We start from the raw sequence: 15,018 nt of genomic DNA, 5'->3' as shown, positions 1-15,018 counted from the left end.
CCCTTTTTTCTGCCCGGCGGCCGCAGGCCGAACCCGGCACGCGGGGGGGCGCAAGGGAAAAGCACGGCTGGCCCACGCTGTCAGGTGAGAAGTCAAGATTTTCTTCCCCGACCGCCTCCCATCCCCCGCGCTCCCGGCCGCAACTAGGTATATCCCGACGCCGCCCCGCCGCTCTTCACCGGTAGATAGCCATTCCCCGCCGGAAAAATAGCATAGGTTCGCCGCGACAGCCCCTCTGACACCAGCTGGGCGTTTCCGACCGCCGTTTTCGGCCGCGGAGGGGCATTTTAGCGGCGGGTGCACGCCCACCGCGCGCAAGGTGTTCGGCGATTTGCCTGCCTCGGCGATGGACTCGGATGACGAGGAAGTGCTCGCCGCGCTGCTGGAGGAGGAAGCCGAGGCCGACGTCCAGGAAGAAGATCATCTCATGGTGCTTGCCGCCCTCGCCCAGCTGCTGGCGAGCAATGAAAAGCCGCGGCGAGGTGGCTCAGTGCCGGGGCGGGTGAAAGCAAATAACCAACATCGTCTCGAAGGCTACTGCATGCTCTACTCCGACTACTTCGCTGATGCTCCACTTCACAGCGATAGAACATTTCGGCGCCGTTATCGGATGAGCGGAAAGCTTTTCCTCCGGATTGTGAATTCCATCTGGGAGTTTGACAACTACTTCAAATGCAAGATGGATTGCACCGGTACACTTGGATTCACCTCCATCCAGAAATGCACGACAACAATGAGGATGCTTGCATACGGAGCTCCCGGTGACTCACTCGACGACTATGGGCGCATGGCCGAGTCGACCAGCCTAGAGTGTTTCTACAAGTTCTGTCGGGCAGTGGTGGCAGTGTTTGGACCGCAATACTTGAGAACAATCAATGCGGAAGACACTGCTCGGATCAGAAATGCACCGCGGCCATCCGCATGCTTGCATATGGTATTCCAGGCGATCTGGTGGACGAGTATGTGCGTATGAGTGAGACAACATGTCTGATCTCAATGTACAAGTTTTGCCAGGCCGTGATCGAGGTGTTTGGCCCAGAGTACTTGAGGCAGCCAACTGCCGCTGATACAGAGAGATTGTTGGCGACCAACGCAGCTAGAGGCTTTCCAGGCATGCTTGGCAGCATAGATTGTATGCATTGGGAGTGGAAGAATTGTCCATTTGCTTGGCAGGACCAGTACAAGGGGCATGTTAACGGGTGCACCGTCATATTAGAAGCGGTGGCATCGCCAGATCTTTCGATATGGCAATCTTTTTTCGGCATGGCAGGTTCTCACAATGATATCAACGTGCTGCAGCGCTCTCCAGTCTTCGCAAGGCTTGCAGAAGGCCACTCCCCAAGGTGAGAAGAGAAAGAGATTTTCCCAAATGCAAGAGAGTGTTAGAAAGTATGTGGAACGTCCTTTTGGTGTGCTTCAGCCCCGGTGGGGTATCGTTCGAAACCCTGCACTCAGGGGCGGATCCAGCATGGGTCAAGGGTGTTCAGATGAACACCCGAAAATTTATGCAAATATTTTTGTACATATAGGCATATATGGCAGAGTATACAAATACGATCCTACATGGGCCCAATATGTGCGCTTCGGCACTTTGGCAGCAGGCGAGCAGCCCATTAGGCCATTAGGTATTACCTGACTGCGCACGAGAGCCTGGACACGCACCCGGCCAGCCGCTTCCTTCCCCAATTCCCACGAAGACAGGAGCGGCGGCGCGAGGGCATGGCGAGCCACAGCCAGCCGCCGGCGCAGGAGTTCACCAGGGCCATCGCCGACGCGGCCGCCGCCAGTGAGGAGCAGGAGCTAGTACCCCGTCCTAGTGCTGGGCACGGCGCCGCATCACAGCCACAGAGACAGTGGGTCACGCCACCGGCGCCGCCAGCCGCCGCAGTTGTCGATGCCGCGGAGGGGAGTGTACCTCCAGTGCAGCAATTTGCTCCAACAACCTCAATCTCTAAGCCTAAGGTGAATCCCCTTTCAAGTTCCAAGTTCCAACTCTGAAATTTCATTCTTTGATTTGATTCATTGTGAAATCCGAACTGAATGTGTAGTTTCTATTTGATTCAGTGAGAAGTAGCTAGAGATGTCATTGAAAGGAGTTAGGATCTGTTGATTTATTAGCATAAAAATAACAAAGGAATTGTATTTGAATTGTAGGCAGTACAGAATTTAAAACTCAAGAGGAAGAGCATTGTCATTGATTTGAAAACTTTGTGGAGTAGAGCTGGGAAGAAATCTAGAGCATCTGCAGGGGCTCTACTGAACACAAGTCCAATTGCAGAACATGTTCAGGTTGACCAGCAAGTGCAGGTGCAGAACAATTCCCCATCGAATCAACTTCATAGCACTATGAGCTCCCCTTCAGTTCAAAATCAGCAGCAGCTACAGATTGTTGGTGCCATGAACACAAGTCCAATTGCAGAACCTGAGATTGAGCACGAAGCAAGCGAAGAATCTGAAAATATAGAGGAAGAGAATGACTCTGAAGATGCAGTTTACGATGTTCAGCTGCTTGACCCTAATCCTGGGAAGAGGATTGCTATTGCAGATTATGATGTTAATGACCAGAACAGGATTAGAAGAGGATACATTGCAAAAGGGGCTTGTCGACCAAAAAAGTATGCTTTTCCACAACACCCTGCTGGAGGTATGCGTCGATTTGTAGCTAAATGGTTCAAGTCTTATAAATGGCTTGAGTATAGTAAAGAACTAGATGCTGCTTTCTGCTTTGTATGTTATCTTTTCAAGGATAATTCACATGTTGGTGGGGATTGCTTTGTGAATGGAGGATTTCGAAATTGGAATCACAAGGCTAGTTTTGGCAAACATGTTGGTGGGATCAATAGTGCACACAACAAAGCACAAGAGAAATAAAATTTCTTCATTGCACCCAACACAACAATCGTAGAGTCATTTTCTTCAACCACCAAACAAGACAAGGTTCTATATATAGCTCGCTTGACATATTCTCTTAAATGCCTGAGGTTTCTTTTGGGTCAAGGGTTAGCTTTTCGTGGACATGATGAAAGAGAAGTTTCACTTAATAAAGGTAATTTCCTTGAGCTTCTACATTGGCTAGAAGAGAATTTTGAAGAAGTGAATAAGGTGGTTCTTAAGAATGCTCCAAAGAACAACAAAATGATAGCTCATGAAATACAAACAGACCTCATCAACTCTTGTGCCAAAGAAACTACTAGGCTTATGATGGAAGATCTAGGTGATAGTTGTTTCTCAATACTTGCCGATGAATCAAGTGATGTGTATCTACAAGAACAATTGGCTCTTTGTCCGTGTTATGTTGATAAAATCGGAAGGGTGGTTGAGAGGTTTCTTGGTATTTTACATGTTGCAAACACCACATCTTTGACACTCAAAACAGCAATTGAGATTTTGCTTATGGAACATGGTTTGACCTTCTCTAGAGTACGTGGGCAAGGGTAAGATGGTGCTAGCAACATGAAGGGTCATGTCAATGGTCTAAAGAAACTAATTATGGATGAGTCCCCTTCTGCCTATTATGTGCATTGTTTTGCTCATCAACTTCAGTTATCTCTAGTTGCCGTTGCTAAGGAGAACCGTGATTGTGTTTTGTTCTTTCAACAACTTGCTAATCTATTGAATGTTCTTGGGATGTCTTGTAAGAAGATTAGAATGCTTCGTGTGGCTCAAGCTGAACGGATCATTAAAGCATTGGAATTGGAGGAAATTGAAACTGGTAAAGGCATGAATCAAGAGATGGGTTTGAGTAGGCCGGGTGACACTCGATGGGGATCTCACCACAAAACTATTATGCACATTCTCCGCATGTATCCTTCAATCCGGCTAGTTCTCAACAAGTTAGTAAGAGACCCAACTCAAAGCAATGAGGCTATGCTTGCTGAAACTATGTTGACATATTTTGAGTCATTTGACTTTGTTTTCATGGCACACTTGTTGCAAACCATATTTGGGCACACCAATGACTTAAGTCGTGCTTTGCAAAAGAAAGATCAAGACATTGTTAATGCTGTTGAACTCATTCATTTGACAAAGATTCAATTGCAATTGTTGAGAGATGATGGTGGATGGGAAACTTTCCTTGAAGAGGTCACTTCTTATTGTGTCAAGCATAAAGTCAAAGTTCCTCAAATGTGTGGTAAGTACAAACCACCTGGAAGACCCTCAAGATTCTACAAAAATCTCACGAATCTCCATCGCTTCCATGTTGAGATGTTTTTGGGTCTTATTGATAGGCAACTTCGAGAGCTTGGAGATAGATTTGATGAGGTAAACACTGAATTACTTTATTACATGGGATCATTCAGTTCGGTAAATTCTTTTGCTGCTTATCATAAGGAAAACTTGGTTAAGCTTGCGCATCTTTATCCTTTGGATTTCACGGAGGAAGATCTGATGCATATTCCTTATCAACTTACACACTTCATTACTGATATGCGTAGAGATGAGAGGTTTAGAAAGGTCAAAAACATAGTCGACCTTTCTATTATGCTTGTCGAGACAAACAAGAGTGTCACTTATAACCTTGTTTACAAGCTTCTCAAATTGGTTCTAATCCTACCAGTAGCAACAGCTAGTGTTGAGAGAGTGTTCTCTTCAATGACTTATGTGAAAAACAAGCTACGGAATAAAATGGGGAATCAACTCTTGAATGATTGCTTGGTTACATTTATTGAGAGGGAATTCTTTTTTGAAGTGAAGGATGATGTTGTCATTTCTCGCTTTCAAGCCATGACAAAGCGTATGGTCGAGTTGTAATTTTCTTATCTATTTTGTAATTTTCTTAATCTGTATTGTGTTGCTGTGAACGAATTGGCTCCTCTGTTAAGGCCGATCCAGAATTGACTCCTCTGTTGTCTTTCAGTTGCTTGCTTCTGCTTTTATTGATACAGATGTTGTTGCTACTGAACAATTTGTATAGCTGTGAATGAATTGGCTCCTCTGTTAGCATGGAAAAAAAAATTGAACACCCAATTTTATATTCCTAGATCCGCCACTGCCTGTACTGTCATGGGATGAAAGGAAGCTTTGGGAGGTGATGACTGCTTGTGTGATTATGCACAACATGATCGTCGAGGACGAGCGTGATGAGAGTATCTTCGACCAAGGATTTGATTATCAAGGTGAAAATATTGATGAAGGAAATATGCCCTAGAGGCAATAATAAAGTTATTATTTATTTCCTTATAATCATGATAAATGTTTATTATTCATGCTAGAATTGTATTTACCGGAAACATAATACATGTGTGAATACATAGACAAACAGAGTGTCACTAGTATGCCTCTACTTGACTAGCTCGTTAATCAAAGATGGTTATGTTTCCTAACCATGAACAATGAGTTGTTATTTGATTAACGAGGTCACATCATTAGTAGAATGATCTGATTGACATGACCCATTCCATTAGCTTAGCACCCGATCGTTTAGTATGTTGCTATTGCTTTCTTCATGACTTATACATGTTCCTATGACTATGAGATTATGCAACTCCCGTTTACCGGAGGAACACTTTGGGTACTACCAAACGTCACAACGTAACTGGGTGATTATAAAGGAGTACTACAGGTGTCTCCAATGGTCGATGTTGGGTTGGCGTATTTCGAGATTAGGATTTGTCACTCCGATTGTCGGAGAGGTATCTCTGGGCCCTCTCGGTAATACACATCACATAAGCCTTGCAAGCATTACAACTAATATGTTAGTGGTGAGATGATGTATTACGGAACGAGTAAAGAGACTTGCCGGTAACGAGATTGAACTAGGTATTGGATACCGACGATCGAATCTCGGGCAAGTAACATACCGATGACAAAGGGAACAACGTATGTTGTTATGCGGTCTGACCGATAAAGATCTTCGTAGAATATGTAGGAGCCAATATGGGCATCCAGGTCCCGCTATTGGTTATTGACCGGAGACGTGTCTCGGTCATGTCTACATTGTTCTCGAACCCGTAGGGTCCGCACGCTTAAGGTTACGATGACAGTTATATTATGAGTTTATGCATTTTGATGTACCGAAGGTTGTTCGGAGTCCCGGATATGATCACGGACATGACGAGGAGTCTCGAAATGGTCGAGACATAAAGATTGATATATTGGAAGTCTATGTTTGGACATCGGAAGTGTTCCGGGTGAAATCGGGATTTTACCGGGTTACCGGGAGGTTACCGGAACCCCCCGGGAGCCATATGGGCCATCATGGGCCTTAGTGGAAAGGAGAAAGGGGCAGCCCAAGGGGGCTGCGCTCCTCCCCCCTTCCCCTAGTCCTAGTAGGACTAGGAGAGGTGGCCGGCCACCCCTCTCTCTCTTTCCCCCTTGGGAATCCTAGTTGGAATAGGATTGGGGGGGAGTCCTACTCCCGGTAGGAGTAGGACTCCTCCTGCGCCACCTCCTCCTGGCCGGCGCCTCCTCCCCCCTTGGCTCCTTTATATACGGAGGCAGGGGCACCTCTAAACACACAAGTTGACACAAGTTGATCCACGTGATCGATTCCTTAGCCGTGTGCGGTGCCCCCTGCCACCATATTCCTCGATAATACTGTAGCGGAGTTTAGGCGAAGCCCTGCTGCTGTAGTTCATCAAGATCGTCACCACGCCGTCGTGCTGACGAAACTCTTCCCCGACACTTTGCTGGATCGGAGTCCGGGGATCGTCATCGAGCTGAACGTGTGCTCGAACTCGGAGGTGCCGTAGTTTCGGTGCTTGATCGGTTGGATCGTGAAAACGTACGACTACTTCCTCTACGTCGTGTCATCGCTTCCGCAGTCGGTCTACGTTGGGTAGGTAGACAACACTCTCCTCTCGTTGCTATGCATCACATGATCCTGTGTGCGCGTAGGAAAATTTTTGAAATTACTACGAAACCCTTCAGTGGCATCCGAGCCAGGTTATTGATGTTGATGTTATATGCACGAGTAGAACACAAGTGAGTTGTGGACGATACAAGTCATACTGCCTACCAGCATGTCATATTTTGGTTCGGCGGTATTGTTGGACGAGACGACCCAGACCAACCTTACGCGTACGCTTACGCGAGACCGGTTCCCTCGACGTGCTTTGCACAGAGATGGCTTGCGGGCGACTGTCTCTCCAACATTAGTTGAACCAAGTATGGCTACGCCCGGTCCTTGCGAAGGTTAAAACGGAGTCTATTTGACAAACTATCGTTGTGGTTTTGATGCGTAGGTGAGATTGGTTCTTACTTAAGCCCGTAGCAGCCACGTAAAAAATTGCAACAACAAAGTAGAGGACGTCTAACTTGTTTTTGCAGGGCATGTTGTGATGTGATATGGTCAAGGCATGATGCTGAATTTTATTGTATGAGATGATCATGTTTTGTAACCAAGTTATCGGCAACTGGCAGGAGCCGTATGGTTGTCGCTTTATTGTATGCAATGCAATCGCGATGTAATGCTTAACTTTATTACTAAACGGTAGTGATAGTCGTGAAAGCATAAGATTGGCAAGACGACAACGATGCTACGATGGAGATCAAGGTGTCGCGCCGGTGACGATGGTGATCATGACGGTGCTTCGGAGATGGAGATCACAAGCACGAGATGATGATGGCCATATCATATCACTTATATTGATTGCATGTGATGTTTATCTTTTTATGCATCTTATCTTGCTTTGATTGACGGTAGCATTATAAGATGATCTCTCATTAAATTATCAAGAAGTGTTCTCCCTGAGTATGCACCGTTGCCAAAGTTCGTCGTGCCCAGACACCACGTGATGATCGGGTGTGATAAGCTCTACGTCCATCTACAACGGGTGCAAGCCAGTTTTTGCACACGCAGAATACTCAGGTTGAACTTGACGAGCCTAGCATATGCAGATATGGCCTCGGAACACGGAGACCGAAAGGTCGAGCGTGAATCATATAGTAGATATGATCAACATAACGATGTTCACCATTGAAAACTACTCCATCTCACGTGATGATCGGTTATGGTTTAGTTGATTTGGATCACGTAATCACTTAGAGGATTAGAGGGATGTCTATCTAAGTGGGAGTTCTTAAGTAATATGATTAATTGAACTTAAATTTATCATGAACTTAGTACCTGATAGTATCTTGCTTGTTTATGTTGATTGTAGATAGATGGCTCGTGCTGTTGTTCCGTTGAATTTTAATGCATTCCTTGAGAAAGCAAAGTTGAAAGATGATGGTAGCAATTACACGGACTGGGTCCGTAACTTGAGGATTATCCTCATTGCTGCACAGAAGAATTACGTCCTGGAAGCACCGCTGGGTGCCAGGCCTGCTGCTGGAGCAACGCCAGATGTTATGAACGTCTGGCAGAGCAAAGCTGATGACTACTCGATAGTTCAGTGTGCCATGCTTTACGGCTTAGAATCGGGACTTCAACGACGTTTTGAACGTCATGGAGCATATGAGATGTTCCAGGAGTTGAAGTTAATATTTCAAGCAAATGCCCGGATTGAGAGATATGAAGTCTCCAATAAGTTCTATAGCTGTAAGATGGAGGAGAACAGTTCTGTCAGTGAGCATATACTCAAAATGTCTGGGTATAATAATCACTTGATTCAATTGGGAGTTAATCTTCCTGATGATTGCGTCATCGACAGAATTCTCCAATCACTGCCACCAAGCTACAAGAGCTTCGTAATGAACTATAATATGCAAGGGATGAACAAGACTATTCCCGAGCTCTTCGCAATGCTGAAAGCTGCGGAGGTAGAAATCAAGAAGGAGCATCAAGTGTTGATGGTTAACAAGACCACTAGTTTCAAGAAAAAGGGCAAAGGGAAGAAAAAGGGGAACTTCAAGAAGAACGGCAAGCAAGTTGCTGCTCAAGAGAAGAAACCTAAGTCTGGACCTAAGCCTGAAACTGAGTGCTTCTACTGCAAGCAGACTGGTCACTGGAAGCGGAACTGCCCCAAGTATTTGGCAGATAAGAAGGATGGCAAGGTGAACAAAGGTATATGTGATATACATGTTATTGATGTGTACCTTACTAGAGCTCGCAGTAGCACCTGGGTATTTGATACTGGTTCTGTTGCTAATATTTGCAACTCGAAACAGGGACTACAGAATAAGCGGGCACTGGCAAAGGACGAGGTGACGATGCGCGTGGGAAACGGTTCCAAAGTCGATGTGATCGCAGTCGGCACGCTACCTCTACATCTACCTTCGGGATTAATATTAGACCTAAGTAATTGTTATTTGGTGCCAGCGTTGAGCATGAACATTATATCTGGATCTTGTTTAATGCGAGACGGTTATTCATTTAAATCAGAGAATAATGGTTGTTCTATTTATATGAGTAATATCTTTTATGGTCATGCACCCTTGAAGAGTGGTCTATTTTTATTGAATCTCGATAGTAGTAATATTCATAATGTTGAAGCCAAAAGATGCAGAGTTGATAATGAAAGTGCAACTTATTTGTGGCACTGTCGTTTAGGTCATATCGGTATAAAGCGCATGAAGAAACTCCATACCGATGGACTTTTGGAACCACTTGATTATGAATCACTTGGTACTTGCGAACCGTGCCTCATGGGCAAGATGACTAAAACACCGTTCTCCGGTACTATGGAGAGAGCAACAGATTTGTTGGAAATCATACATACCGATGTATGTGGCCCAATGAATATTGAGGCTCGTGGCGGATATCGTTATTTTCTCACCTTCACAGATGATTTAAGCAGATATGGGTATATTTACTTAATGAAACATAAGTCTGAAACATTTGAAAAGTTCAAAGAATTTCAGAGTGAAGTTGAAAATCATCATAACAAGAAAATAAAGTTTCTACAATCTGATCGTGGAGGAGAATATTTGAGTTACGAGTTTGGTGTACATTTGAAAAACTGTGGAATAGTTTTGCAACTCACGCCACCCGGAACACCACAGCGTAATGGTGTGTCCGAACGTCGTAATCGTACTTTACTAGATATGGTGCGATCTATGATGTCTCTTACTGATTTACCGCTATCATTTTGGGGATATGCTTTAGAGACGGCCGCATTCACGTTAAATAGGGCACCATCAAAATCCGTTGAGACGACGCCTTATGAACTGTGGTTTGGCAAGAAACCAAAGTTGTCGTTTCTTAAAGTTTGGGGCTGCGATGCTTATGTGAAAAAGCTTCAACCTGATAAGCTCGAACCCAAATCGGAGAAATGTGTCTTCATAGGATACCCAAAGGAAACTGTTGGGTACACCTTCTATCACAGATCCGAAGGCAAAACATTCGTTGCTAAGAATGGATCATTTCTAGAGAAGGAGTTTCTCTCGAAAGAAGTGAGTGGGAGGAAAGTAGAACTTGACGAGGTAACTGTACCTGCTCCCTTACTGGAAAATAGTTCATCACAGAAAACTGTTTCAGTGACACCTACACCAGTTAGTGAGGAAGCAGCAAATGAAGGAGTCTGGATGAAGGAGTTCATATCCGATCTAGGTGTCATACCTAGTGCATCGGGTCCAATGAAAATCTTTTGTGACAATACTGGTGCAATTGCCTTGGCAAAGGAATCCAGATTTCACAAAAGGACCAAACACATCAAGAGACGCTTCAACTCCATCCGGGATCTAGTCCAGGTGGGAGACATAGAGATTTGCAAGATACATACGGATCTGAATGTTGCAGACCCGTTGACTAAGCCTCTTCCACGAGCAAAACATGATCAGCACCAAAGCTCCATGGGTGTTAGATTCATTACAGTGTAATCTAGATTATTGACTCTAGTGCAAGTGGGAGACTGAAGGAAATATGCCCTAGAGGCAATAATAAAGTTATTATTTATTTCCTTATAATCATGATAAATGTTTATTATTCATGCTAGAATTGTATTTACCGGAAACATAATACATGTGTGAATACATAGACAAACAAGAGTGTCACTAGTATGCCTCTACTTGACTAGCTCGTTAATCAAAGATGGTTATGTTTCCTAACCATGAACAATGAGTTGTTATTTGATTAACGAGGTCACATCATTAGTAGAATGATCTGATTGACATGACCCATTCCATTAGCTTAGCACCCGATCGTTTAGTATGTTGCTATTGCTTTCTTCATGACTTATACATGTTCCTATGACTATGAGATTATGCAACTCCCGTTTACCGGAGGAACACTTTGGGTACTACCAAACGTCACAACGTAACTGGGTGATTATAAAGGAGTACTACAGGTGTCTCCAATGGTCGATGTTGGGTTGGCGTATTTCGAGATTAGGATTTGTCACTCCGATTGTCGGAGAGGTATCTCTGGGCCCTCTCGGTAATACACATCACATAAGCCTTGCAAGCATTACAACTAATATGTTAGTGGTGAGATGATGTATTACGGAACGAGTAAAGAGACTTGCCGGTAACGAGATTGAACTAGGTATTGGATACCGACGATCGAATCTCGGGCAAGTAACATACCGATGACAAAGGGAACAACGTATGTTGTTATGCGGTCTGACCGATAAAGATCTTCGTAGAATATGTAGGAGCCAATATGGGCATCCAGGTCCCGCTATTGGTTATTGACCGGAGACGTGTCTCGGTCATGTCTACATTGTTCTCGAACCCGTAGGGTCCGCACGCTTAAGGTTACGATGACAGTTATATTATGAGTTTATGCATTTTGATGTACCGAAGGTTGTTCGGAGTCCCGGATATGATCACGGACATGACGAGGAGTCTCGAAATGGTCGAGACATAAAGATTGATATATTGGAAGTCTATGTTTGGACATCGGAAGTGTTCCGGGTGAAATCGGGATTTTACCGGGTTACCGGGAGGTTACCGGAACCCCCCGGGAGCCATATGGGCCATCATGGGCCTTAGTGGAAAGGAGAAAGGGGCAGCCCAAGGGGGCTGCGCTCCTCCCCCCTTCCCCTAGTCCTAGTAGGACTAGGAGAGGTGGCCGGCCACCCCTCTCTCTCTTTCCCCCTTGGGAATCCTAGTTGGAATAGGATTGGGGGGGAGTCCTACTCCCGGTAGGAGTAGGACTCCTCCTGCGCCACCTCCTCCTGGCCGGCGCCTCCTCCCCCCTTGGCTCCTTTATATACGGAGGCAGGGGCACCTCTAAACACACAAGTTGACACAAGTTGATCCACGTGATCGATTCCTTAGCCGTGTGCGGTGCCCCCTGCCACCATATTCCTCGATAATACTGTAGCGGAGTTTAGGCGAAGCCCTGCTGCTGTAGTTCATCAAGATCGTCACCACGCCGTCGTGCTGACGAAACTCTTCCCCGACACTTTGCTGGATCGGAGTCCGGGGATCGTCATCGAGCTGAACGTGTGCTCGAACTCGGAGGTGCCGTAGTTTCGGTGCTTGATCGGTTGGATCGTGAAGACGTACGACTACTTCCTCTACGTCGTGTCATCGCTTCCGCAGTCGGTCTACGTTGGGTACGTAGACAACACTCTCCTCTCGTTGCTATGCATCACATGATCCTGTGTGCGCGTAGGAATTTTTTTGAAATTACTACGAAACCCTTCAATTGAGCCCCTGCACCAAGACCCGGCCACATTTGAACAGTTTGTCCAATTCCATCGTGAGATGCGTGATTGGCACACTCATTTGAATCTTCAAAATGACTTGGTTGAGCACGTCTGGGATCACATTGGCAACCAATAGATGTATTGGTCCAATTTATGTTCAGTGAAGACAATTTCGATTTGGTTGTAAAACTATTTTATTAAAGACAATTTCAATTGGGTTGTAAAACTATTTTAATTTTCAGACAAATATTTGGGTTGGAAACTAGTTTTGATGCAAATTTGGGCATTTTTGGCCCTGACGGACAGGATGGGACAAATGGATGCGGCAGCGCGCTGGGCGCATGGCCACCGCATCCCAGGACAGGCCCGGACACGACCCCAAATCCCTACCCAAACGGACAGAAACCGGACAAAACGGATGTCCGTTTGAAGTCGCGCGGTGGAGTTGGCCTGATAGCCCGCGGCGGCAGGGCACGCCGCCACACTGCATGCCGGCAGCCTGTGCATCACAGGGAATGGGCCGAGTGAACGGAATGAAGGGGCGCTGGTGGGCCCCACCGCCATGCCCTGTGGCGGCAGGTACTGGATGGTGCGCGTGACCCAACTTTTGGCTGCAGGGTTATCAGCGGGACATGTGTGGCCGGACGTTCAGGGACATGCATCAAACTGACAAGAGACAAATGTTTTGGGCAACCTCGCCTCACTATGTGTAGGCGTGTGTGCCACTGTTCTATGCATGCAGGCTTTTACAACGCCTATAGTAAAATCTACTCTCTGTGTAACTGTTCTATGGGTGCAAGCCTTTTCAATGGTATAGTAACTAACAAACTGTGTAACAGGTTCGCTGATGAGTTACTGGTTTAATCCCGCACATTCTATTGGTGCATCCGGTGCTATTTGTGGATTGGTATGTCCATTTACCTTACATCCCTAATGAATTTATTTAGGACTTATTCACCATTGATCATGGTTGAACCTTTATCTTGATGATCAGATTGGTGCAAAAGCCGTTTATATGTGGAGGCACCGGGAGTTTGTGGAGAAGGCAAATGAAACTCTAGTGGATATTGCACTTGTGGTTCTCATTAATCTGGTCCGTATACTGATTTAAGCCTTTGCTCGTTTTATTTTTATCTTAATTTGTTACTGTTTTTGCCAAGAAAAATGTTGCATTCCGTCTGTAGATGGATTTCATATGTTTTGTTTGGCATGCAGGCGATTGGCCTCTTCTTAAAGCACGACATTGACAACTGTGGACATGTAGGTATCCTAATGAACTCTCGACACAATTGATTTCATCATTTGGCAACAAAAAATAACAAAATGCTTCATTAGCTTACCTGGATTGATTTGCATGATGTAGTTGGGAGGCTTGCTTGGGGGAGCGGCTGTCGAATGGTTTGTAGGTCCACATTGGAAGAAGCATGCTGGGCCATATGCACGGGAGGCATTCCAAGATAGGGCACCCCTTGTTTGGTTCACGAACAGTTAGAAGACCATAGTTACTTCTTGGCTTGTACATTGAATCAACATGCCCCTATACAAATACCCATATTAATTAAGCAGTTGGAGTGTCATTTACAAAGTGCAGACATCTCCTAGTAGAACTTTCACATATCTACAATCTCCAGAATCTAGCTAGACTTCCACACTTGCAATGGAGCCTACTGTACTAGTGTTTAGATGTAGTTGTGGCCGTTTTTTGTTAACCAATACTACAAAGTCACATGCAATTGTTGTATTTACCTTGTTTAAAAGTATAACTAATGTCTAATGTTTTGTTTCATGGTTCACACGGCTAACTATTTGTTATCAAGTACATCCATTTTCAAAAGAACATCGTTAACATTAATGTACATCATAGACTGACTATATATGCTGGCTGTGAGCTATCCAAAACACAATCTTTTATCGCTCAACCAACTGAAATAAAGAGAATTCAGGGGCGATTTGACTCCAAGGCCAAGTGTATGTATGTCATCATTTTGAATGACAGCAAAAATTAGATCAAGTTTTGGGCCTGTTTTCTCCGGACCCAAATAAATCACATGAAACGCATGCCCAACTTCCCCGTGATTGAAGAAGGCCTTTGAAATGTAAATCACATATGGTCATGGGTTGATGTGGTGTGTAACATTGTTTTTCACCATGCCATGCAATAAATTAATACCAACTCAACTAAGCTCTACAAATTCAAATTGTGTGATTTGTGTTATACAACGTACATGGAGCCAAAATCAAATTTAAGAATGGAAAATCTTGTGGAAAAGCAACATATAAGGGAAAAAGTGTAGTCTCACTATACGAGAGGAACGATACATATCAACAGGGGGAAGTATTTAATGCTCCGAGGCATTTGGTACTACCGACGTGGCCGATTTAAACTATCCTATTTACCATGCTGAAAGCTTCTAATTTTTTGATAAAAAAATAAACCTTGAACTCATACTCTGAGTCCGAATCAAAGCCTAACATTAAAATCCCTGAAATTGATATCCTTTGTAATCCAGGTCGATTTTCGCTGAAAACTCGTTAGGGCTTC

At 44.8% G+C, this 15,018-nt stretch overlaps 1 protein-coding gene across 1 annotated transcript; it reads left to right on the top strand.

Moving 5' to 3' along the window:
* Positions 1–1,719: 1,719 nt before the first annotated feature.
* Positions 1,720–4,818, top strand: LOC119369001. The gene is made up of 2 exons (XM_037634085.1): positions 1,720–1,962; positions 2,155–4,818. Exons 1-2 carry the CDS (start codon positions 1,720–1,722, stop codon positions 2,869–2,871), a joined length of 960 nt encoding a protein of 319 aa, XP_037489982.1. The 3' UTR covers positions 2,872–4,818.
* The last annotated feature ends 10,200 nt before the right edge of the window (positions 4,819–15,018 follow it).

Source organism: Triticum dicoccoides, chromosome 2B, assembly GCF_002162155.2.
Source record: "Triticum dicoccoides isolate Atlit2015 ecotype Zavitan chromosome 2B, WEW_v2.0, whole genome shotgun sequence".
In the NCBI taxonomy this organism is placed as follows: domain Eukaryota; kingdom Viridiplantae; phylum Streptophyta; class Magnoliopsida; order Poales; family Poaceae; genus Triticum; species Triticum dicoccoides.
The sequence above is the reverse complement of the archived record's forward strand: the minus strand, read 5'-3'. Positions and strand labels throughout refer to the sequence as shown.

What these genes read in the sequence shown, in the direction of transcription:
- LOC119369001 (XM_037634085.1), top strand. Translation starts at nt 1,720, where the DNA reads ATGGCGAGCCACAGCCAGCCGCCGGCGCAGGAGTTCACCAGGGCCATC. An exon ending in CCTCAATCTCTAAGCCTAAG is followed by an intron (nt 1,963 to 2,154) that starts GTGAATCCCCTT and finishes TTTGAATTGTAG; the next exon opens with GCAGTACAGAATTTAAAACT.